The following is a 25202-nucleotide window of genomic DNA, read 5'->3' on the forward strand; positions in this document are numbered from 1 at the left end:
ATGCTCACTTCATGAGCCAGAAGCAATTTCTTCTCTTCCAAGGCATGGGCATTCTTGCTCTCCTCCGCCGCCTTGTCCTTCTCTACTTCCAATTGCTTCATTTTCATTTTCATCATTTCCATTTCATGGTTTCTCACCCTTTGATTCTCCTCCAGCTCCTCTGGAGTGAGCCCCCTACTGGAATGGGAGCTGCTAGCCCTTGAGACTGGTCTGCTCACAGGCAGATCTTGGGGAACAAAACCATCCTCTTCATTTGCATCACTTTCCTCTTGGGCCTCCCACCAGGCCTTCAGGACTCTTTGTAGCACATCTTTTCTAGCTCCGCTTTTAAAAGAGCAACCACGGTCTTTGCAGAATTGCTTGAGATCTTCAACTTTGTATGAATATAAATCCGCAATGGAAAACTCCAATTCTGCCTTCTCGCTTGTTGCCACCTGAGACATGATGCTCTTGAAGAGTTACTCAAAAATAGAATCAAAAAAATATAGTATGTGGTTGTCTATTGGTCTGCACTTAAACTAGTGATGTACACCAATTACTGTGGGTCAAGTACAAATACAAGTTCAATCCTCACCGCTGACCACCAATGTTAGGTCTGGGGGTCTCTAGTTGGCAGGGTAGGTACCACTGTCCAAGTAGGGACCCTTGCTTCTAGTCAGGGAAAGGGGGATACACTGTTAAGATAACCCCTGCTCACCCTCTAGGTAGCTTGGCCTGAGCAGTCTAGGCTATCAAAGGCAATGTGTAAAGTATTTGTACCAACACTCACAGTAACACAGTGAAAACACCACAGATTTACTCCACACCAGTTTTAGAAAAATAATGTATCTTTACTAAAAACTTCACAAGACCAAATATTACAGACAAACCAACATATAATTCAAAAAGGTTACTTTAAGGATAGTTCAAGAGTTTGCAGAAAGTACTCCAGGATGTCAAAGTCAGTGTCCTGCACAATGCGACTCTCAATGCACAAAATGCGACACTTTCGTGCCCAACAGTACCTGCAGTTGCGATAAGGTTCCCAAAAGCTATAACAAGGAAGATGGCAAAGGCGATGCGATGCTCCTGAGATCCTGGGGAGGCTTTGCAGCAGCCCTGCTTCACGCAGCAGAGGTGGATGCGCCGGCTCCGATCTGTAGGGGGAGGATGCGATACCTTTGGCTTTCGTTGCGTAGGCTTCTTAGGGGGAAGCTTCACGCACAGGTTCGATGCGACACTCTTCGATGTGGTGCGATGCGTGGCGCAGCGTTGCCTTCCGGCGCCGCAACTCTCGATGCGCCACGGAACGGGACTCTGCGTCGACGCACGCAGCGATTGGAGACTTTTCACGCACCGGCAGTGGTGCGGCCCGCAAACTGGTTCTGCGACAACCCTCGCAATGGCAGGAAGCTTCACGCTTCGGGACGATGCTCGACGCACTCGGCGATGCGGAGACCCTGCGTGTTGCGATGGTGCCGCGATGAAATTTTCCACGCACTCTCGTCTTGCGACACGCAATCGGATGATGCGTTGGGTACCAGTCACTCTTGTTCACGCTTCTGCTTCCCAGCTCCCTCAACACAGCAAAACGACCTCCTGAAGCCCCAAGACTGGGCAAGCACTCCAAGGCAGGTCAGAACTCTCTCAGCAGAGTTCCAGGGGAGCTGGTGGTGAAGTCCTTTTGTTCCTGGGACTTCTTAACAGGGAGCCAGCTCTTCTCAGGCCCTTGGAGATCAGAATCAAAAGAAGGGGACACAGCAAAGTCCTTCCCCTCTCCTTGGCAGCAAAGCAAAACAGCAAGCAGGCAGTCTTCTCCTCTTCAGTTTCTTCCAGCTTTCTCCTTGGCAGAGGTTTCTTCTTAGTTCCAAAGTGATTTAAAGTTTTAGGTGTCTGGGGTCCTCTTCTTATACCCCTCCAAGTCTTTGTCTCTTGTGTTTCAGTGGGGGGATTCCCCTGCTCAAACCGGTTCCTGGGTGTGCTCTGCTCTGGAGCACCTGGTTCCTTTCAGAGTGAGGGGCAGGGTCGTTAGACGCTCAGCAGGAGGTGGAGCCTTCTTTGTGCCAGCAGAGGCAGAGTCCTCAGCCTGGCCAGCAGGGGGTGGAGCCAGCTTTGTGTTTGTCAGGGACAGCCCTATTCAGACCCAGGGACTACTCCTCCCACCCATCTAAAGCAGATCTCCCTATTCACCCTGCTGCTGACTCATCCAGGCTCCTGGAGCCACCTAGCACATCACCTGACACCAGTCAGCCAACCAGCACACAGGCACACAGGAAGGTTAAACAGGAGAATAGCTACTTTCTAAAAAGTGCTATTCTCACACAGTGAATTTAAAAACCATCTTGCTAAAAAGATGTATAATTAAATTCTGAACACAGAGATTCCAAACTTGGATTTTCTATCTTGCCCTTATGGGAAGATAGGCATGTAAACAGCCTTCCCCATTCTATCCTATGGGCAAGATAGCCTCTCAGCAGTGAAAAACGAAAATGGCTGTAATTCACTACCAGGGCATGTTACACACCTCAGTACATGCCCTACCTTTCAGATACACTGCACCCAGCCCAGGGGGGTACCTAGGGCCACCATAGGGATGCCTGACATGTACAGAAAGGGAAGGATAAGGCCTGGTCAGTGGGTGCACTGGCCAGGTCGACATGGCAGTCCTGGACTGCACCTAGGCACTGCAAGCAGGCCTAAGACATCATTTTAGCGCTACTCCTGTGGGTGGCACAATCAGTGCTGCAGCCCACTAGTAGCATTTGAATCACCAGCCCTGGCACACGCAGTGCACTTTACTAGGGGCTAACAGGTGAAACAAATATCCCAATCATGGATAACCAATCAATACAACAATTTACCAAGGGAGCACTTGCACTTTGACACTGATCAGCAGTGGCAAAGTGCCCAAAGCATCTAAACCAGCAAAAACGAAATCCAGCATAGCATCAAAAATACAGGAGGTAGAGGCAAAAAGTCAGGGGTAACCACGCCAAAGATGCCAGGTCTAACAATCTAGATGTTGTATAGTGTTATTAGTGTGTTCCATAAAGGGTTTTAAAGCACACATTTCTTCAAGTATCACTTCCGTAGTTATAGGAGTTGATTTAACTGGAATAGGGGATTCTTCTTAGGACTTTTATTAGATTCCAGTGGTGTTTTATCAAGTGCTAAGGTCTTTGAAATCATTACAGGGGCAGTATCTGATTTCTGAGTGATATTATCATTCACATCTTGTAGAGCACAATCTCAATCAAAGAACAAAAATGTAGCTTGTGGACCAAAATGAGGAGAGGAGTTGGCCTAACGGCTAGGGTGGTCGACCTCTAATCTGGGGAATTGGGTTCGAGTTTCGGAAATGACGCTGAACATCCTGTGATTCTGGGCAAATCACTTAATATCCCCTTGCCTAACAAAAATTAATGTGCCCTCATGTAATGCAACTGGTGCTATGTAAAGCGCTCTGATACCTGATACCATCGGGTCAAGTTCACGCTATATAAAACTCTGCAAAAAATAAATAAATAAACGTATGTTTTCTTGTTTTTCCCATATACGATATAACACTGTTGAAGGAGTATTAAAATGAAAGACACACATAAAAAATGCTTCACAGAAAGGCGAGCGCGGTTTCTTTCAAGAAACAAGTCCCCGGGTCGGCCACAGAGACCAAGAAGACGAAGGGACAAATTCAATATTTTCCATGTTGTAGAGCCTTTTTTTTTAATAGAGGCGCAGGCAAAACTCCTCATAAAATGGCAGGCACTGCCTTCAACGGTGAAGTGATAAATTCCCCGGCCCGGCCCCAGACAAAAACGTGTAGAGGTGGTGGGGAGGAGGCAATCCAAGTGACTCACCCGCATCTCCAGAGGAGCAGCTTCTTGGTTTCCACCTTTGGTGTCCATCCCATGTGTGTCAATCTTTGAGGAAACTCCCCGCTCATCCCAGAGCTCAACATGACACCGCCTTCTTGTACGGCACCCATAACATGCCCCTTATCATCAACATTTTTTCAATCAACAGACTTTAACCCAGAAATGGGAGGGAAAGGCAGCAAAGGGGAAAGAAAGAGGTTGATAGAAAGAAAGAGGAAGATGTGGAAGGGAGAAAGCAGGGAGGATAAACTACCTGCAAGGATATGATAAAGCAGCAGCGTACGTATATTGGAGGATAAAAGAGGCTGAAGATGGAGTTAAGATTAAAAAGCCTTAATTTCTGCAACACCAGCATTCAGCAGTGGCGTCAGAGGGCTTCTAAGAAAGATTTGTGCCAGGCACTTATATTTTTAACAAAATAGGCACTAGGTGTGGAGACTGTTTAGAAAAGAGTGGGATTAGAAATGGTAGATGTTAGAAACGGATGTGGTGAATGATGATGCAGAGTGAAATCGAACACACTAAAAGGCAAATAGGCAAACATATTCCAGAGGAAATTTTGCAATATGTGGTTCATTGAAACAATGCCTAATAGGATTTTGGATCTAAATATATGCGGATTAAAGATTTTCCACACGACATAGAAGCAGATATGCACAAGTTCATAAGGTGCAGCTTTGTTATTGTAATTGCACCTAAATATGTGTGGCCAGGCTTGATGAGATCAAAGATGCACACTAAATTGGACAGTTCCTCACCTTTTATTGTAAACACTTGGCATCTACTAGAGTAGGCACTGTTGCCGACGTTTGGCATTATTCCAATCTACTCTTGCTGTGCCAGGTATTTTGACCCTGAAAATAGACAGATCAACCTATGACTATTTCCCTGGTCACACTGCGAATAATTTCTGCTAAACATATGTAGGCACTATACTCTAGTGTCCTGGAATTATTGAAGGATTTGGTTGTGTGATTTCTATTTTTTTTGTACAGATAAATACAAATTGACTAAGAATAATATTTGAGGTTTAACACTTTTTTGAGGATTGCTCTGCCCATCCTCTTGGTCCAGTGGTTCTGTCGGGTATGGACTTGACAATTACTTTGTTCTTCGGATGAATCGAGAGAAATTGAATATACTAATCCGGAAATGAGGAAATCAATTATAAAAGAGAATGTTCTCCTTTAACAAGGACCACATAAATTATGAAGTACAAATCACATACACAATGTCAAAATATAAATCACGATGAAATCAAATTTGGTGGGTGAAATGCTGTTCTTTATATATAAATTGCATCATTTATATAGACACCCATATCATTTATAAAGCACGGTTACCAAAGTAATGAACCATAAAGTGAGTTTGTGAATCAGTGACAAAGTGACATAAGTGACAAAATTGTGCATAATATATACAAAAGTTGAATACAAAATATTCTTATATACACGATATACATAAAAGCCACTTAGTGGTGTGGCAGCGTGAGTCGTCATCGCTGGACAGCAAATATCTTTGAACCAAAACACTGGTACAAACTTTTATCATCGGATTCGATCCGACGCATAGTATTCTACAAACACGATTTTTCGTGTAGGAAAACGCCTTTTGAGACACCCGCCTTGGATGAGGTACTCGTTTCTTGAACGCTTGATTGTTAGGCCATCCTAGACCATCGGCTAGGTTGCCATCGTTTATTTTAAAGTCCTGATGAAGACCCTGCATGACGATTTAGTGTCGCTTATACTGGGTTGAAACGTCGACGACAATAGCTAGGACCAGTTCAAGACCTGTTTCTATACACGTTCTGATTTATTCGTGAAACTGCGTTATTGCAATTCTCTTCAAAACTGGCCCCCCTTTTATGTATATCGTGTATATAAGAATATTTTGTATTCAACTTTTGTATATATTATGCACAATTTTGTCACTTATGTCACTTTGTCACTGATTCACAAACTCACTTTATGGTTCATTACTTTGGTAACCGTGCTTTATAAATGATATGGGTGTCTATATAAATGATGCAATTTATATATAAAGAACAGCATTTCACCCACCAAATTTGATTTCATCGTGATTTATATTTTGACATTGTGTATGTGATTTGTACTTCATAATTTATGTGGTCCTTGTTAAAGGAGAACATTCTCTTTTATAATTGATTTCCTCATTTCCGGATTAGTATATTCAATTTCTCTCGATTCATCCGAAGAACAAAGTAATTGTCAAGTCCATACCCGACAGAACCACTGTTGCTTATAATAATCACACCCAGGTTCTGAGGGACACAGGGTTACCCCATTGTTTAGATAACATCCTCTTGGTCCTGCAGCTTGATTTATGTTTTCCATGTATCCATTTGGGAACATAGTAACTACATTACCTAAGAGTTGGGGTACAGATAATACACACCCAGAGGGCGTATAGAATGTCTCATGGACTCTACGGGAGGGGTTGAGGTGGCGGGAGGGGGATTTAGTCACAGCCGTGGTGGAGTTCTTTAGTACTGTCCAAAGGTGGGCCACATGTGCCCATGCAGTGAAACTGACACTGTATTTAGGGCCATGCTGTTGATGCACCCTTCTCATGCAGAGATATCCACAGCGTGGATCATGCCACAGAGTCAGTGTCTCTGCCAGGACAGGGGCACATCCTGCTCCCCGCTCTCTGAAGAGCAGGTGCACCCACAATCCAAAGGTTTTCAGGGCCACCTTCAAGAATTCAAGCAACTTGACAGTAAACATGAGGTGGCTGTTTGTTTTCCTCATCCTCTACCTGCAGAATTCCCATTAACATTAGTTACCACATGCCCTGGGCACATCTTTGCAATTTAGTTAAATCCAATGAAGGTGCACCCATGTGCAAACCAGAATTAGCGCCTATTTGCAATTCCACACCCGGGTCTTTACAGTTTTGTAACAAGACTTGAAGAACATATTTGTCTTTGGTTAACACGCTCTAAAAAAACTCTTTAATAATAATAATGACTTTGTGTTTACGTTGTAATGTATGTGCACAGTTTGATTTGTATTAGTACAATATGGTAATTAATGTTGTTACTATTATATTATTATTATCATTTGAATTAAGTGTCAGATTGTGTAGGGAAATTAGGGCACACACTCGAGTAAAGTACCCTGGCTGGTTATTGTTCTATGTGTTAATTCTGCTTGTGTTGGGATAGTATTAATTGCAGTATTCGTTTCACTGTTGATTTTAGTCATAGCAGCGGTATTGTACTACAACAATTGCCGGGCTCTAATTCCCAGTTGTATTCATACATATATGAGTGCGTCTAATTATAGCAGCAGTAGTATTGCTGTTATTGTTCCTCTTATGATTAGTTGTAAAGTTCCAGGAAGAACAAGTGCGGCCAGATGCTAATGCTGGCGGTGAACATCTGCCCCACTGATCATAGAAAGAGCGCACCCAGGGCTAGCACAGGCTGAGTGCAGACTCCTCTCTTGGCGCTTTACAAAGAAAGGGGCAGCCTGAAAGACAGGACCGCTGGCCAGCTTGTCCTGTGGACTGCCGTGCCAGGCTTCTGCTTCATGTATGCACGACAGATCTCTGAATGTACTGCAGTATGGGCCGGTATCAGCGCATCATGCATAGAATGTAGCATGTGCTGGATTTATTACAGTGCTCAGTAAAGAACCTGATGTGTGCCTTTAATCTAAAGCCCAGTCATATTGTGTTTTAAGACTAAAATATATATTTATTTTCTGTTTCTATTTTAGTTCTCTGTGTTTTGCAAACGAGCTGATGGATGAAGATGACAGGGACAAGGCAAAGAGGTATGTTTACTCCCTGTGTCCCAACCAAGTCAATGTGCAAAACTAAGGGCCTGATTACGATACTGGGTGGTCGACCACCGTCCACTGTTGGGGCGGTCAGGAGACCGCCTGACAAGCAGTCGGTGGTCGGACCACCCAATTACCATATGACCACAGTAATGGTGGTCAGAGAGTGCTCATTTAGACTGCGGCTTGTGCTGTGGTCCAGGAAAAGGTCCGCAGCAGAAGCCACATTGTAAATGAGCACTTTGTGCACATCTATGCATGGATGTGCATGGGGCACTACATGTGCTTTGCAGTGGCCCACGAGGGACGGGGGCCCTGTTTGCTTTCCCCTAAAGCCCCTTTCCGACAGCCTTGTCATGGTGGTCGGACCGCCATGGCAAGGCTGTTAGAAAGGGGCATTGTAATCCCGACAGCGGTGCCCACCTCGGCACCGTCTCTTGGCAGGAGTACGATTCCGACCCCCTCCCCATAGGGATCAGATGATCTTGTCGGAGGCAGCGGTCTTTCCCCCCGACCGCCTGCATTGTAATGTAGTGGTCAGACCGATGTTCTGTCTGTAGGTGGTGGCCCGTCTGACATCATAATTAGGCCACATATGTTTATAGTTTACAAATTCACATTGTGAGGAACATGTTTCTCATGATGAGAACATGATGAGAAATACAGTTGGACAAACAACCAAAGACGAAAGGAGGACGAGGGATGATTAGAGACAAAGAGTGTCAAAAAGGAAAGTAGATTTTGGCAGTAAGCATAATCCATGGGTGTTGATGCTGGTGCAGGAGGACTTGTTTCCTTCTAGGTATTCAGGCTATTATATATAAGCTACAATTACATAGAATGAATCTGAATGGAGTGCATTAATATAGCTAGGGTTCATGCTCACATCTGGAATTGACCCGACCTTGTTATAGATAAGTCCTGACTTTCCATGACCTGTTTTTGGACACCCCTGCCCTAATCCTGCTCATGTAGGATTGGACAAACTGACATATGTCAAAATACTTTCATAAAATGTAGTTGTCCATGGTATGCTCCAAGGGTTTACGTATATTAAGGAAAAGACGGAACTTTACAAAAGCCATTGCGTGGTTGGGATTTTCTGACTTCTTTTAAGAACCAAGCACAGTGACCCACAAATACAAACACTTGAGCTTGTGTTGATGTGAGTAGTCACAATATGTCTTATGAAAATGGAGCATGTTTTGGGTCACCATTATATATCTAAGAGATAATCCTATATTTGTAGCTAGTGAACAAGCTCATTCAGCTTGACTTGAATATTGTGCTGCTCTTCAGTTTCATACAGGGTCCCCCCTGTGTATGGTCCAAGTTCATATATGCCGTCAAGTAATATGCAAACAATTGATAAGTCTTCTTTCAACTATAAATCATACCTGCTAATGGCAAAACGTCATATTGTAAGAATGTGTACATCCACATGCTTAATTTATTCACATATTTATTTATTGGTTTAATATCACACTTTACACATCAGCATTTTGGGCTTATTTTGGTGCCCCATGACTGCATTCACAAACTGCAGTTGAGTTGTCTATGTGGTTGATAGCTAGTGTACTTCCAGCCCTCAAAAAGTCCTCAAAAGCCCTATTCGAGGGTCTTCTTACAGAGACAAGCAGCTCAGCCACTATCCCATCAGGGCACATACTGTAGCCAAGGCGGCACCACAAGAGTGTTCAAATCCCAACCAGGCCACACAGGACAGTGCACAGGTTCGTCATATGGTTGGTAGCGTGTGTTCTGACATTCCATCCTCTGACAGGATGTCATAGCTATAAGTAGTGCAGTCAGTGTAGTGGCTCTAGGACCGAGCGAGTATGGAGGGCCCAGCATGACCTGCACCAGCTGCAGTCTACTTAAAAGGCTACAGATTTATTTTTGCAAAGTCCTTGCTTGTGGCCTTTCTCTGGATTCAAATTAAGGCGCAAAGGTCGGGAGTGAACAGGGTATCCAGCAGTACTTAATTTGAGCCAGTGGATTCCGGTTCTCGGCATCAGCACTTAATTGTCATTACCACACTTATGAAACTCTGCCACATGGTGGCACTGCCCATCTAATTTAGAGATAAGCAAAACAAATTTTGTTCATGAATACAATATACATTAAAAAATACTAATACCTGCCTTCCCAGACATTTCTTTAGCTTTGAGGACCTGGAATAATCTGAACTGTCATGGTTAGTAGTTGTTTTGGTACCGTCATTGGCAATGACAGGGCAACGGGTGGTGGAAGCTGCAGTGGCTTCCTGGTCAGGGCCCTGTCACTTATTATTTTACAAATTAAGCACTGGTACCTAGCCCCAGTGGTAAGGAAAGAGAGACTGGAAAACTACATAGGAAAATGGTAAAGGGCAGAGGAAAGAGGTAATTGAGAGAATGGGAAGATACAGGTGGAGTAGATAGGTAATGAAGGGGTAGAAAGATGTCAGGAAGGAGGGGACATACAAGGAAGGGTGGAGGGCTACAGGTGTGAATAGAATGATAAAGGGAAGAATAGAAAAATGCGTCAGGAAAATGGAGAGATGCAAGAGAAAGTTGAGAGAGGATGAAGGTGGTGGAGAGATAGAAGAAAGGATGGAGAAGAGAGGCCATAGAGATGGATGGAAGAAGAGAAATGCAGGAGAGAGCAAATGAAAAGATGCAGGTAGTAAGTAAGAAAAAGAGGATGGTAGAGAGATACAGAAGAGAAAGCAAGTGGACAGAAAAGGAAGAGATAGAGCACAGATTGGTAAAAGGGAGGCGAAGATCACGGGGAGCAGTAATATGGAGAAAAGGAAAGTTGCAAGGAAGAATGCATAATGGAACTAAGAGCCTGGAGATGCAAGAGAGAGTGGGGAGAGTGAAACGTGTAAAGTAACAAAATACAGGGGAAAATGAGGGAAAGTAGGGCAGAGCAAAGCAATGGCAGAAAAAGTAGAGGGAATTAAAGAGAGCAGAGTGAGGAATGAGAAAAATGCGAGGGAGAGGTAGATACAGTGCAGGAATGGAACCATCTGTGGGGAATGGACAGAGGGTGAACTACAGAAATACAGGTGGGAATAGGGAGGGCGGATGAGAGATGGAAAGTAGCGAAATGCAGAGGAAGCAAGAGTAGAGAGAATCCAAGGAACACAAGAGTGAATGTAGAGACACAGGAGGAATAAGGAAGAAGAGGGGAAAGTGAACAGATAAAAAGGACATATGAGGGAGTATGAAAGGGAAAAGAGGTGCGGAGTGAAGGAGAGAAGGGGTTCCGTGGAGAATGGAAACATCTGTGGAGAAGGGAGAGGGGGCGAACTACAAAAATACAGGTGGGAATAGGGAGGATGGGTGAAAGATGGAAAGTAGCGAGATGCAGAGGAAGCGAGAGTGAAGAGAATCCGAGGAACACAAGGATGAATGTAGAGCCACAGGAGGAATAGGGAAGAGTAGGGGAAAGTGAACCGATAAGGAAAGAGACAAGAGATGCAGGAATAAAGGAGAGAGGGGAAGTGGGAAATACCGTGGAGAATGGAAACATCAGTAGAGAATGGAGTTGAGGCAGATTAAAAGTTAACAATATATAGAGGAAAGGAAGAGATGCAGGGGTTGGACATATTCAAGTATACGTGGGAGAGAAGGATTTAGTGGAGCGGGCCATAGCTTCTTACAGCTGTGCCACCGGAGCACCCCAGTTATATCTGTTTCATATTACCTAACCATTGGGTTGGGAGGCTAGTTTCCCATACTTGCATTGGGGTCCATGGCAACCTTGCTCCTCCACTGCTCCCCAAGCCTTTGATCATGGGATGTTGACTGTTCCACTCAGAACCATTATTCACAAAGCATGAAGCATGCATAATGCAAATGAGTTAGTGGGATTTTTGTTTGGCTAGTGTTAGCAACTTATACTACATGGGGTTTTTATTCAACTTATATTAGTCTGCATTCCTACGGATGTGTCTGAGAAGTGATTAGAGAAACACACTGCATTACCTTGTGGTTACACACAGTCCTTTTGTAGTGCCTTCCTCACACCTATATGCACAGCAAAGGGTTTTGTTTCAGATGATGAGTCATTGTGAAATATCACTGTAGAAATGTTGGTTAGTATTAGGAATTAGGAGAAACTAATCACCAAGTGATTGCTGCTCTGAACTGCCCGAGAACTTCGTAAATCTGCCACTAAGTGTTAAAAAATGATGAAGAAACACATTTGCAAGTACTGGGGCAGTGTTAGGAAACAGCTAGGTGCCAATGTAGAAACATTTCCACAAAGATGCTTTCTGACAGTAAACTTCAAGGATTGATTCACAGAGTTACGATTTGTGGAGTTTTACATTTGGAAACTTACACACATGTGGCATCTTCACCAGTAAGGGATGGGGCAATGTGTCATTACCGAAGGGAGCACACTGCAGAAGTCGGTGATCATCCACAAACTTGTAATTCTGCAGGCATTCGCAGGCCTTACGCAGGCATTATGCAGGCATTCACAGGCCTTATGGAGGCATTATGCAGGCATCCACGTTTCTGTCACAAGTGGTTTAACGCCGCGGAGGCACCTGCACATATGTTTCTGTCAAATCCAGGAGCAAGTATGTTTCCATCGTGGCAATGAGAGGAGAACTATTTATCCTTATAGCTATTAGAGTGTAAAGCAAGGAAGTTCCTTCATGTGGCAAAAAAAGTTCAACAGGAGGAAGAAAAGATGTACGTGTCACGTTAACGCGTGCAGAACTTGCGTCCTATTGGAAGTTCCGCATTTGCAAATGTTATCCTTTGGTACAGTCCACAAAATGTATCTCTGTTGTAGGTTTCCTAGAGTTCTCGGGGAATCTTGTTTAGATTTCTAAAAAGTCAGACATCTGTTTCAAATGTGGGAGTAATCTTACCGGACAGATTTTTGACTAAGAAAAGATTTTCATAAGCAATGCCTTTTATTAACATGATTATATGTGGTGTTGAAGGAGCTCCTACAAAGAGTGCTGTGTCTATCAGGGTTAACGTCCTGGATGTTGTCCACTGTAATAACATTGGATTGATAAGGGGGACCACTGTAACTTTATCTGCGGGGGATGTACCTTGTTAATCTTTATGTTTTGTGTTTGCCAGGGCTTCAAGAAACAAATCAGAGAAGAAAAGAAGAGACCAATTCAATGTCCTCATTAAAGAACTTTGCACAATGCTCCAGGGGCATGGACACCCCCTCAAGATGGACAAGTCCACAATACTGCAGCGAACAATCGACTTTCTACAGAAACAGAAAGGTGGCGTATCTGCTGACCTCATGCGCGTGCCCATTGTCCTCGCTCGCCGCGTCTTTTGAAAGCTACTGTAGGCTGCTGTCGTTCGCATTGTCTGTCGATTCACTCCTGTTTATTCTCCCTTTTATCCTGGATCCTTTCCACGTCTGCTGCTAGACATTATTTGTAGTCTTCATTATTTGTAGTCAGTAACAATGAGAGGCCTTTATAGGGAAGAATCCCCCCCGCCACTGAATGCCCTCCTGCCGCTGCCAGACGTTTGCTTTGGTCTGGCGCAGTTCTTTTGAAAATGTGTCTGTTATTTTCCAATGCAGCCACAAGTAGTGTTTGCTTGCTGATCATCTTTTCATCTTCCAGGGTTGGCACTGTGTCTGGTCGGGTGTGTCCTACAATAAAGAACAGGAAGATTACTAAGGGCCAATTACCAGGGCATAAGAGTTCTCACTATGGGAAACCATTGCCAACTAACAAACAACAAATTTAATTTGCCTGAACTTGTGAAGAGAGAAAACAGTAATAATGTGCTTGTACTTACACAGAGCAACCTGATTTCTAATGCAGCAAAGAGTTTGAAATATTGTTTATATTGGAGTTCATTTTAGCCTAATGAGAGTTTTATTTGCTATCCTATCATGCTGTAAATTAAGTACATATGTAAGAGGTGCCAGTAGAAAATAGATCCAGAACCACACTTGAATTAGAAAAAGTTGCAAAATCTTGCTTTGGACAACTGCACCCACAGCCAGATTCCAACAAATGGAATAGTTGAATAAACAAACATTAGCAAAGGGCATTGGGTCTGGCTTTAAAGGAATGTTGTATGGTAATGTGAAGCATAGGATAGGAAAATAGAATGGGAATGGATATGCATTTGTGTGAAATCAAAAAACCGAAGCATAATATTGATGAAAAGTCAGGTGACAGTTGTACTGCGAAGCCATACCTAAAACCTATCCTAATCTCTCCCCTCCATCGCCTTCTCACATACCCTATCCCTCCATGCGCTATTTTATCCACTGAACCTACCCTTTTGCTCCTCTTACTGTTATTATCGGTATGAGCTCAACTGAATCTTTGATTCCTCGATGTATAATGCCTCACTATTTAACAATTTGCTCTGTTTTGTCCTAAATAATTTTTATGCAAATGTAAAGCGCTCTGATACCCCGGGGTGGAGCTAGCGCTATATAAAACTTCTAAAATAAAAATAAAATAAATAAATAAAATAAAACTCCATGTGGGTTAATGGCAGCCTTCCTCCCATCTGCAGCCAGAGAAAAACACCACAAAGTGTCTAGTTATCGAAGCCACTTTAATAACAATACAATGTAATGCGTATGTCTCTGAAAGTTCAAGCTGAGACAGCTGGACAAATAAACAAAATGATCAAGGAATACTTGTTTATTCTCAGGTCTAGAGCATTTTCTATAAAACAAAGACCATATATGCTTGTTTTATCTTCCAGAAATTTCAGCACAATCCGAAGCCTGTGAAATTCGCCAGGACTGGAAGCCTTCATTTCTTAGCAATGAGGAGTTCACTCAGCTGATGCTGGAGGTAAGAAGCATTCAGGAAGCACAATGAGTCAGGAAAACATCATTTGCGCCATTCCTTAGTTGGGAAAACCTTTTTATCTAGTGATTCATTTATGTATTTTTCTAACCATTTTTCCTTATATCTGGCCACAAATTTGGATAAGATGTATTTTTCACTCTTATATTTTTTATGTGGTTTAGGTTCCTATCATTGTGTTCTCCCGGTAATTTATCATTGATGGCAACTTTTCGTGTACAAAAAGAGTGCCTCTCTTCTTTCAGTGGTGACCATTGAGGATGTAGAAATAGACCTGGATCTTCTTAGACACTTGGAGCTAGAAGCTAAAAAACTTTTAACACCTGTAAAACAATATATTTCTGCATCTAAAATAGAACTTCTATTCGGACATCAGCATACTAATGTGGGAAAGTCAGCTTACCTAGCCAGAATTGTCTTCAAGACTAAGTCCTGGAAGGAGTGAGTCAGAAGGGTTAGCCATGCAAAATATTATGCACGGACAGTGATACTACTGGGGGGCAGTTGGAGAATGTGGGTAAAATGCCCCAAAAAATATTAGAGTGTCATTTGGAGTTTGACAAATATTGGGAGTCTTTATCTAAGTTGGAGGGAGGGGGCATCCGCCATACTCTGTTTAACCTCCTTTAGCCCCATCTGTGCATTCAATTTTAAGAGGCTCTGACTGTTCATTGTAAAACAGGATTTATTTTAATGCATCAAGTAAAGTTGTACTTCGCATGTCTACAATGTGGCACTTTGTTCAAAAGCAGAACACGCACTTACTATTTGTTTCTCTTCATTAGGCACTTGACGGTTTCCTTATTGCACTTACCACTGATGGAATTATTATTTATGTATCGGATAGCATCTCTTCTCTTCTTGGGCATTTACCGGTAAGTCATACCAGCATTTTCCTCGAAAAATAAAGTGACAGAAGTTGCATACCAAGAAACTTATTTTGTTAGCAAAAGTTGTGCATTCCTAATTTGGAAAAAACATGTACCCCCACATGCATCAAAGGGAAAACCGGTCGCAAACGGGCAGATTCTCAGAATCTGTCCCTTTGCGACTGGTATTTTTGCATTTGGCAAGCATCATGCCAAATGCAAAAATCGCTCTTAAGGAATCGCAAAATTGCAATTATTTAATTGCAATTGCATTTAAGGAATCGCAATTTGCGATTCCTTAAATGCAATGCATTAAAGTTAAAAAAAATTGCGATTTCGCAATTAAGAATTGCAAATTACCGTCATTTGAAAGGTGATGGTAATTTTTGATATCTTTGAAAAATGCATTTTTCAAAGTCCCATGTTGCACACACACATGCCCTTGGGGCATGTATGTGCGCAACATGGATGCACATTACAATTTCAGGGGTGCAACAGGGCGTCCTTTTGGCACCCTTGAAAATGCATGCGCAATTTGCGAGGACCTAGGGTACTCGCAAATTGCGCATGCAATTCCCATTCATTCCTATGGGCCTGTGGGCCCATAGGAATGAATGGGAAGCCATTCCTTAATTGCGACTCACAATTTGCGAGTCGCAATTAAGGAATGTGTAGGACATGCATAGGCTTTTGCGATTCTTTAATTGCGATTCCTTAATTGCGATTCCTTAATAATCGCAATTAAGGAATCGCAAAAACCATTGATGCATGTGGGGGATAATGTGCCAGAATTTGTAAAGAAAGATAGCGCCCTGCTACGTTGTCATTTTCTGGATAACCTTTGTAATTCTAGTGTTACATTTTTAATTCAAGTTGGATAGAAGCCAAAAAATTCAAAAGTGTAATAGAATGTTTCGAATTACTAATGGTTAAAATGTCTTTAGGTTGGTGTTTTTTTATAGAAATACATGTTCATTTTGGAAATATATAACAATAACTTTTCTAGAATGAGATATGTTACAGTGTGATGCTTAAAATCAACTCTGCTGGTGGGATGACCCTGCCATCCAATATTGGTAGCTTTCACAGAGATACAGGCATTTAAGAAGTTTATTTTCTAGCATGTGCAGGATATTTTGTTGAAGAGTTATTGATTAGGATAGGGCAGAACTGAAGACAGAAAATATAGCATCGATACGAAATGGGAAAATTGGAAAAATAATATTTTTCAAATGCTGATCTAAGAGACTGTGAAATATACTACACAATATTTCTATCAGCCATCAGTAGGCAATTTATATACCTGCCCAGACGTCATGTGATGGCGGATGAATAAGCAGCGAAGGATTAGATAATGAAGGTTCCTTCCTCTAGTGTGGCAGTACCATGAGGAACATACTCTTGCTGGCACACAACTAGAGTGCAGGTTGGAATCACAGCACCTAGTTTAAAAGAGTCCTTCCTTCAGTGAAGATGGCATTACAGGCACACCCCCCCTTGGCCCCTACTAAGGGCCTCATTACGATGTCGGGCGGAAACTTTCTGCCCGACACCGTCTCGGATTAGGAACCGACTGACTCACGGTCGGCGGTTCCGACTGACCGATTACGATGCAGAGTTCCATTGTTTCCTATTGGAGCCCGTGTTCCGACCGACAACCAGCCATATCACGGGCCTCTATGGGGAAATGGGGTGTGTGCAGAAAACCCTGCCTGTGTCGGACAAGCTGACTCGGAAAGGCTGTTGGAAATGGCATCGTAATCGGTCAGTCAGAAACGCTGTCTATAGAGGTGCATGATGCAGTTTCGACCGTCACGGATACTTCGAGAGCCAGTCGGAACCAATTCGGAATGACCTTGCGATTTACTTTCTGAACGCAAACATCGTAATCGTCCGGCGAAATGTAAACCGACCGAGTCGGTCAGAAGGGTTCCGATGCAGTCTAGGAAATCCTGACTGTCGGGAGGGGGCTTTCTGCCTGCCATCATAATGAGGCTCTAAATCTCCCTGGTAATGGCACCCAAAAAAAGACAGCTAATTACCAATGATATCTCACCAGAATAGATGAAAGCATGGAAATGCATACAGGGCCTTAGATGCCCCTTCCGCCATGTGCTCCACAGATCGAGGCAGAGCACAGACGAAACACTGAACTCTGTTCCCCATGTATTGTGTGTATTCGTGTTACAGACTGAAGCAGTACATCTTCATCAGCAATACACAACCAGCCTTTTAGTAATGTGCATGTGTGTGATGGATTTTCACTCTACCCGAAAATATGTTGTGCATTAAGATAAAAGTGGGGAGTCTAGTTAGTCCTGGAAATATAATGTAAATGTTTAGCTTAGCAGATGAGACTAAGGAACTTTTAAAACATATTAACAAAGCATGTAACACCTCAATCCAAGCAGGTTGTATTTTTCCCCCCAAAAACTAAAATGGTGAACTTAGAATTTGGCACAAAAAAACAAAGACTAGTTGGTCACCACTATCACGATGCTACAGATTTTGTTATTGTTTATAGCAATCTACATATATATTCTAGAAGTCTTAGAAAAAGATTCCAGGTTAACTTAAACCAATAACCAAAACATTGTCTCTTCGGGAGTTACAGTGCTTGAGTGTGAAAGTAGCATGTTCCGATTTCTATATCATATTCATTAGGTAGGCCAGACTATCCCCTCCTAGACTACTGTGTCAACTGGTACCCGAGCGATAACGCTAGACAATTCTACCTGGGAACTAGGGGCCTGAAGTGAACTTTGCTGAAATATGAGGGTTGGGCCCACAAAAATTCTGAACTACCAAGCCAGCTCCTTCCTCAACCGGAACACAAGCAACCAAGGACTCGTTTGTGCCTAGTTAGGGCTCATCAGCCAGGTACAGCCTGGTTCCAGTGACAAAGTGTGCATGGAACCCACGTCTAGGCATACCCGAGCCACTCAGGGCGACACAGTAAAGTATTCAAAATACTGGTGGATGGAATGCTTCAATTAATCTCTGCCACTGGAAATTAATCGGGCCACATCGCAGCCCTTCCTTATTTTACACATCATGCCACCTCAGTTTCAACTCTACTAAATGCAAATCAATCATGTCCCTGCTCCAATGGCTACACTTCAGCCAGAGAACCGCCGTCTACTTCACTACTATTCTATGCACAGCTTTGTTTTACTAGATTCTTCACCACGCTATACATCTTTAAAGCACAGCGTTATACGCAAGACCCTGACGAAGGGCACCTGCCCGAAATTGCATTGGACACATGTGAAACGTAACATGTTATAAAATGGATGGAATCACAGTTATGAATGAATAACAAATGATACCACTACAGAAAAATTGATTAACTCAATAAAGTTTATTGAGAAAAGCTCAACAAGAAGTGATTAACTTTATGACCATTGAGTTATTGAGTGACAGTTGGGGACGCCCCTCACAACGCGAGGACAGCGCTTTTTGGTTTGACACTTCAGCCGAAACCAGCACAAATGTGCTTGTTTTCAGAGATGTCACCAAAGAGTCTAAAGGCCATTCAGATTAAGAGAGTTCAACAACGTACACTGGTTTACGATACATTGATCGATCACTCCATATACTTTGATATCCATAACCAGGCCTTCCTCGAAAACTATTAATGATACTTGAGAAGGTGTTGCTTTACATCACTTAATGTTTCTAATTTGTTTGAAATAATTTTTAGTTATTTTCCTAAAAGCTACTCATTTGAGAGTTGGCGAAGCTTACAACTGTGTTACTTCATAGTTTGAAACAGTAAGAAAGACATTAATGGCAATGTTAAGGATTTTGTGTCTATGACCCTGACAAAAGCATTAAAAAAACAAAAAATGTCTCCAAAAATATAAGTTAAAACATAAAGGTGTGATAAAAAAGAAAATATTCTTAAACCTGAAGAAAATTAGACAAGTGTAATTGATGGGGTGTGGGATTCAAGCCAGTGTAGAGGTAAGATGCAAAAGGTTTCACGACATTTGTGAAAAGTACATGTCACATAACAAGAGAGACCTCAAGATCTAGTTCATGCACAGAGATGCTTTAGTGACGGCACAAAAAAAGAAATGGAGCAGGCTGCCAGGTGGCCTTTGTATTGCCACCCTTTAAGGCATCCTGCCGCTCAAAGTCAGTGGCCTCTAAATTGCCATTAAAAACAGAACGCAGTTGTTTGCAAATTGAGAGTCACGACTACAGTGAAGGGAAAAGCACAACAAAACCTAGGGCTTGTACTACTTCAACAGATTCCCCATAATTAACCTCTGGGAAAGTCAGATTTAAAGTTCAGTTCCTTTTATGAGGAGGGGATATATAGAATTCTCCTCCTTTGATGCAATTTCAGCTGCAGACATGTGGCAAACTTGGTGGCGAATAAATGAAACAAGAAACATTTACTGTAGATGCAGACTTGACATTGAAATAAGTAACTCTCCCTGCTAGACACAGGCGAAGCGAAAGCATCGCAACTATGTTTCTTTTTATAAATCGCTCAGGTAATATTTAATTTCCTTCCTGCACCCATGGGTTTCTTTTCCACGACCGTGGCTATATCAAGTATTGACAGAATAGTGAAACAGAAGAGTAAAGTGCAAACAAACTCTCGTGTTTACTTCAAAGATATTATTGTGGTTCATGCACTGCTTGCACAAGTCCATCCATGCTGCTTAGCAAAAGGTGCTTACCCCTCTAGCCATTTGAACATGGACACTGGCCACTCTTAGTGGTCCTTATGTTCATTCCGTGCATGAGTAATAAGGAATGGATGCTAGGACTTTGCCTCAGAGCCTCTACACTGTGGATGTTTTGAGGTTGGGGCTGCAGCACAGCGCATGCGTCACCGTGGTAAGTAAACAAGCCCGCAGGGATTGCGCAAGTGGAACAAGACCCAGGACTCCTCACTTCAGACCCAGGACTCCACACTTCAGACCCAGGACTCCACACTTCATTCTGTAGGGGCGCAAAGTGTTTCTGAACTTATCTAACCTCCTAGACTGAGAATCAGCATTGACCATATCTTACACTGCAACCTTAATACTATTCTGGGATGACGAGGGTTCTCCCGAGTGTTGCCCTGGGTTCTTCTCTCTCCTTCACGATTACTTATTTACCTGGGGCTTTGTTCATTGGAAACGGTGCATCAAACCACCATAGAGCGGTCAATGGCCAAATCGCATACTTCTCACACACGCATGAATTTTGCTATAGTCAGATCATTCACTGTGCTGCTTCATTGTTAGCATCAGAGTGGGACCCTCCATCACCTCTCTTTTAATCTGTCTCTAGGTTCAACCACCGTTCACCTTTTTGATTTGTATTTTTAAATTTGTACAGCTCCTTCTTATTAAATGTATTCACATATATGTGTCTTTCAATTCTAAACTGATCATAGACAATTGTGCCTGCTTCACAAAGAAAAGCTAGAAAGTGGGAGATCTACACATACTGGGTTGTAATGTTCAATTTGTGTGTATTTCTGTATTTCTAGACCTTTTGGGTATTCACAATAATGCCTACCACTATGCATGGAAATCTAGGCAAATCGAAAACTGAAAATGTGTTTCTTCAGTCTTTCTCGTGCCCCCCTGTAACCCTATGGGTTCCAACCCCTACCTCTTAACTTAGAACAATACTGTAAGTTCCATCTGAAGCCCCAAATAAAGGCAGTCGTGGCTGGGTGAATCAGGATCTGTGAATATGCCTCCTGTGCACCTAAACTGAACTTAATGATGCAAAATAATTGAGACCAAGATAATTAGCAAAATGTTTGCATAAATGTTGAAGTGAAAAGTTCTCTTATCTTACAACAACTTGACATTTTAATCAGAATCAGGACATGTCAGCTCATTATGTGGCGATCGTTTTGTATGAAAGTCACTGTTGAATTTTTTTGTAGATTACACTGTTATAAGTTAAGTTGAAATGTACATGTGTGTATGTCACTGAACATGACAAGCAATCTTTTGTACCAGTCAGATTTGGTGGACCAAAATATTTTAAACTTTCTGCCTGAGCGGGAGCAGGGTGAAGTATACAAGCTGCTGGCCCCACATATGTTCGGTACTGACCCCGCTACCACGAACTTCCTCAACAGTAAGTACTCTAACTCTTGTCCTTGCGTGTGGATGGCTGTTAGGGGTGAGAATGGTGATTGTGTTGTTAAGTTCATCTTTCTGAGAATTTCCCATAAATCATAGTCCAAGAATATAAAAGTGGAAATTAACCAGTAACAAATGCAGACAAGAACCCTTGACATGAAAAGTTTCGATGCAAGGAAAAACTAAAATAGGTTGTTGGACAAGACTACAGACTCTTCTTACCATTAACATAACTTGTGTATTTGTAAAGTGCACGTTCACCCAAGGGTATTTTGGTGCTGAATAGCAGATGTTTTTGTTACCCAACTCAATGGTACTCACTTTATCGACCTCAGAAGGATGTAAGGCTGATTGGAACAATCAGGATTTGAGCCTGTGACCATGAGGTCGAACACAAGCACCTACAATGGCTGCATTAGTCCACTAAGCTATCAGACCTGACTATTGAAAAGTTACTCTCCACCGGTGGCAAAAACCCATCCCACTGTTACAAGTAATTCTTCCCCCATTGTAGAACTAAAAATAGCCTGAAGGATAAAGCTACCCACTATCTCCACTGCTTGATCATTTCATGCTTGCCCATCCCTCCTAGGAAAGGGTGATGTGAGGAATGACTGCTATTGAGTTGGGATGGAGGGCTGACAAGAAAAACCTTGCCCCGCCCCCCCCCCCCCCCCCCCCCAAAAGTGTACCGTATAACATGAAAGAATCTACCTGTCAAATGAGACAGGGAGTGGGACTGTCCATGAGAAAGGAGGAGTCGGACCGCCATACATCAACCTCCTGTGATACACAATGACAGTCATTCCCCAGGCGAACTGGCAGATAAGTGGTCTGTGACAAAGGTGGAAGGAACCAAACCTTATAGCGATTGGCGAAGAGGTAGCAAGAGTACAACATAGGGAAGAGTGTAGGAATGGAAAGCTCCTCATCTGAAGGTGGCCTTAAAATAGTTTACAATGCAGTAGCAATCCACTTCCATTCTGAGAATTCTGCTATCCCTCCAAATATTTGCTGACCGCATCTTTGCCTTAGACCTTGTTCAGTGCTCCACTGCTGTTTGGCTTGGTTCGCACGATGCAAATACCACATAGATAGCTACACACATACACAATGGGTTTCAGAATGGCAGATGTGACTATTAAGATTGGACTTGGCAGGTCACTAAAAGCACCAACATTATTTGTCACGGTGAGATTTCCACTTATAATGGAAGTTAACAGCAGCATGACAATAAGGGTATGCCCCTAATAGTTCATGAACCTGCTGTAACTGCATCTGTATATATCAATTATCTACTAACTTTATTTATATTATTAAAGTAATTACAAAAAATCAATATAGCATTAATCTGGGAAAAAACTAATTAATTTAGGAAAATGATTTGTTGAAAGCAATACTGGTGCCTGGTGTATCTTTTTGCAAGTGCAACTACTGGTTATTGAAAGCCTTCTGGTCGCTTTGTTGGTGATAAGGATGATTAACGTATTGTGCATCAGGGGAGACAATTGTCAATGCAGCTCCCTGTGGTATGACAAAAACTATAAGTAATTATTTTGTCAGTTTAACGTCTTAACAATGTGACAGCTTCAGAAGACTAATAGGAGATGTGGTTCACAAAAGTGTTTGTTATGTTTTGTTAGTCCATTAAAAATGATTGCTTTTTAGACTTAACCAACATACAGTTTAGCCAGTATTTGAAAGTTTCATTGGGCTCCATTCACAGAAGTGAGCACTCTAACGGGTTTCAAACATTACTTCGTTAGAGCAGTAAACAGATGCGCATCGGCAAACAAGCCTTGATCACCAAAAAACATCTGCTTACTGCCCATCGGAACTTTATGAATCGTTTGTATACAATGTGAGCATCCACTGGGGGCTGCAGCAGCAAGCGTGTATGTGTGGAGAATAAATGCATATTATATATACAAATATATAATATATATATATATATACATATATAAATATCAAAAAAGGTTGCCATTTTCGTAAGTCGCACTCGCAGGGTGAAAATCATAGTCCCACTGAAAGGCATCTTGTGAGGTGACGTGTGCCTCCGGCTCCAGCCGACGCGTTTCGGGATTTCCCCTTCTTCATGGGCTTTACCGCAATCAAGAGGCAGACAAGGACCAAAGGTTACTCCCTCTTTTATTGGTTGATTTTAACTGGATAGCGCTCAGATGAGTAAAACACGCTTGGAATCATCGGACCTGAAGTCCTTCCCAATAGGTTACTGCCCCGTGATTGTCAATGTTCAAAAAAATATATTAAAAGGGCAACAATCTTGCCACCACACACCCACCAGTGACAGCTTCACCTTGCTCCGCAATTACTGTCCCAATAAACAGCTGCAGACCCACCAGGATCTTGTGGCGGTGCGGCTCGTGGCCCAGGCAGAGACACATATTCATCAAAAAAGGTTGCCGTTTTCGTGAGTCGCACTCGCAGGGTGAAAAGCATAGTCCCACTGAAAGGCATCATGTGAGGTGACGTGTGCCTCCGGCTCCAGCCGACGCCTTTCGGGATTTCCCCTTCTTCATGGGCTTTACCGCAATCAAGTGGCAGACAAGGACCAAAGGTTACTCCCTCTTATTGGTTGATTTTAACTGGATAGCGCTCAGATGAGTAGAACACGCTTGGAATCATGGGACCTGAAGTTCTTCCCAATAGGTTACTGCCCCGTGATTGTCAATGTTAAAAAAATATATTAAAAGGGCAACAATCGTGCCACCACACACCCACCAGTGACAGCTTCACCTTGCTCCGCAATTACTGTCCCAATAAACAGCTGCAGACCCACCAGGATCTTGTGGCGGTGCGGCTCGTGGCCCAGGCAGGAACACATATTCATGGTCCTTGTCTGCCTCTTGATTGCGGTAAATCCCCTGAAGAAGGGGAAATCCCGAAACGCGTCGGCTGGAGCCGGAGGCACACGTCACCTCACAAGATGCCTTTCAGTGGGACTAGGCTTTTCACCCTGCGAGCGCGACTCACGAAAACGGCAACCTTTTTTGATGAATATGTTTTTTCCTCAAGGATAATTTATAATAAACCTATAAATCTGCACATATTCACGAACAAAGTTCGCATCACAAACCACCCTTGAAATGCACATAAAGGGATAATTGTGCCTTCAAAGTCGAAAATGCAGAGAAATCCTCCCATATTTCATGGACAATTAGGGAAGGCTTTTTCCGCACTGAAAAATCCTCTCGCTGTGGCAAAAATAGAAAATATTGTTGGCATAATCAATTCGGCAAATCCACCACATTAATCCCTCATACATATAGTGTATATTGTATTTGTAGTATGTATCGTATATACCCCCTATGTGGGAAACTTGTACTAATTTAAAGCAGAAATGTAGAATGTGTTGTTTTCCAACTTTTAACTAAACATTGATGAATTGATATCAGCAACCCTTTTAAAGAAGGGTGAAATATCTCAAATGGAATTTAAAAAAATTAATATACACCCATGACTCATACAAACAAAGTAACCTCAAGCTTAGTTTTGTGTATTTTATTCAGTTCAGACAATCTACACATAATGTGTTGGGTCAAACAACATTGCCCTGTACACTAGGGAAGCTTGTGAATTTGGTGAATAAAAATCATCTGCCTACACTTGGAGAGCTGAAAGGCTTTTGTAGGAAGTCGGGGCCGGTGTATCAAGTGGTGTTGTGGTCACAAAGCCTGCGGTCTGCGAAATCCCAGGCTTTTGGACCACAAAACCGCAAGATTACC

General features: G+C 42.6%; 1 protein-coding gene across 1 annotated transcript in view; it reads left to right on the forward strand.

Moving 5' to 3' along the window:
- Positions 1-25202, forward strand: part of LOC146829363 (neuronal PAS domain-containing protein 2-like) — a 498088-nt gene that overhangs the window by 350539 nt on the left and 122347 nt on the right. Inside the window, exons 2-6 of the mRNA XM_085608028.1 lie at positions 7601-7657; positions 12757-12911; positions 14374-14465; positions 15266-15355; positions 21331-21451. Coding sequence (XP_085464154.1) covers positions 7601-7657; positions 12757-12911; positions 14374-14465; positions 15266-15355; positions 21331-21451 — 515 coding nt within the window. The remainder of the gene's footprint in view (positions 1-7600; positions 7658-12756; positions 12912-14373; positions 14466-15265; positions 15356-21330; positions 21452-25202) is intronic.

This window comes from Triturus cristatus, chromosome 5_2 (genome assembly GCF_964204655.1).
Source record: "Triturus cristatus chromosome 5_2, aTriCri1.1, whole genome shotgun sequence".
In the NCBI taxonomy this organism is placed as follows: Eukaryota; Metazoa; Chordata; class Amphibia; order Caudata; family Salamandridae; genus Triturus; species Triturus cristatus.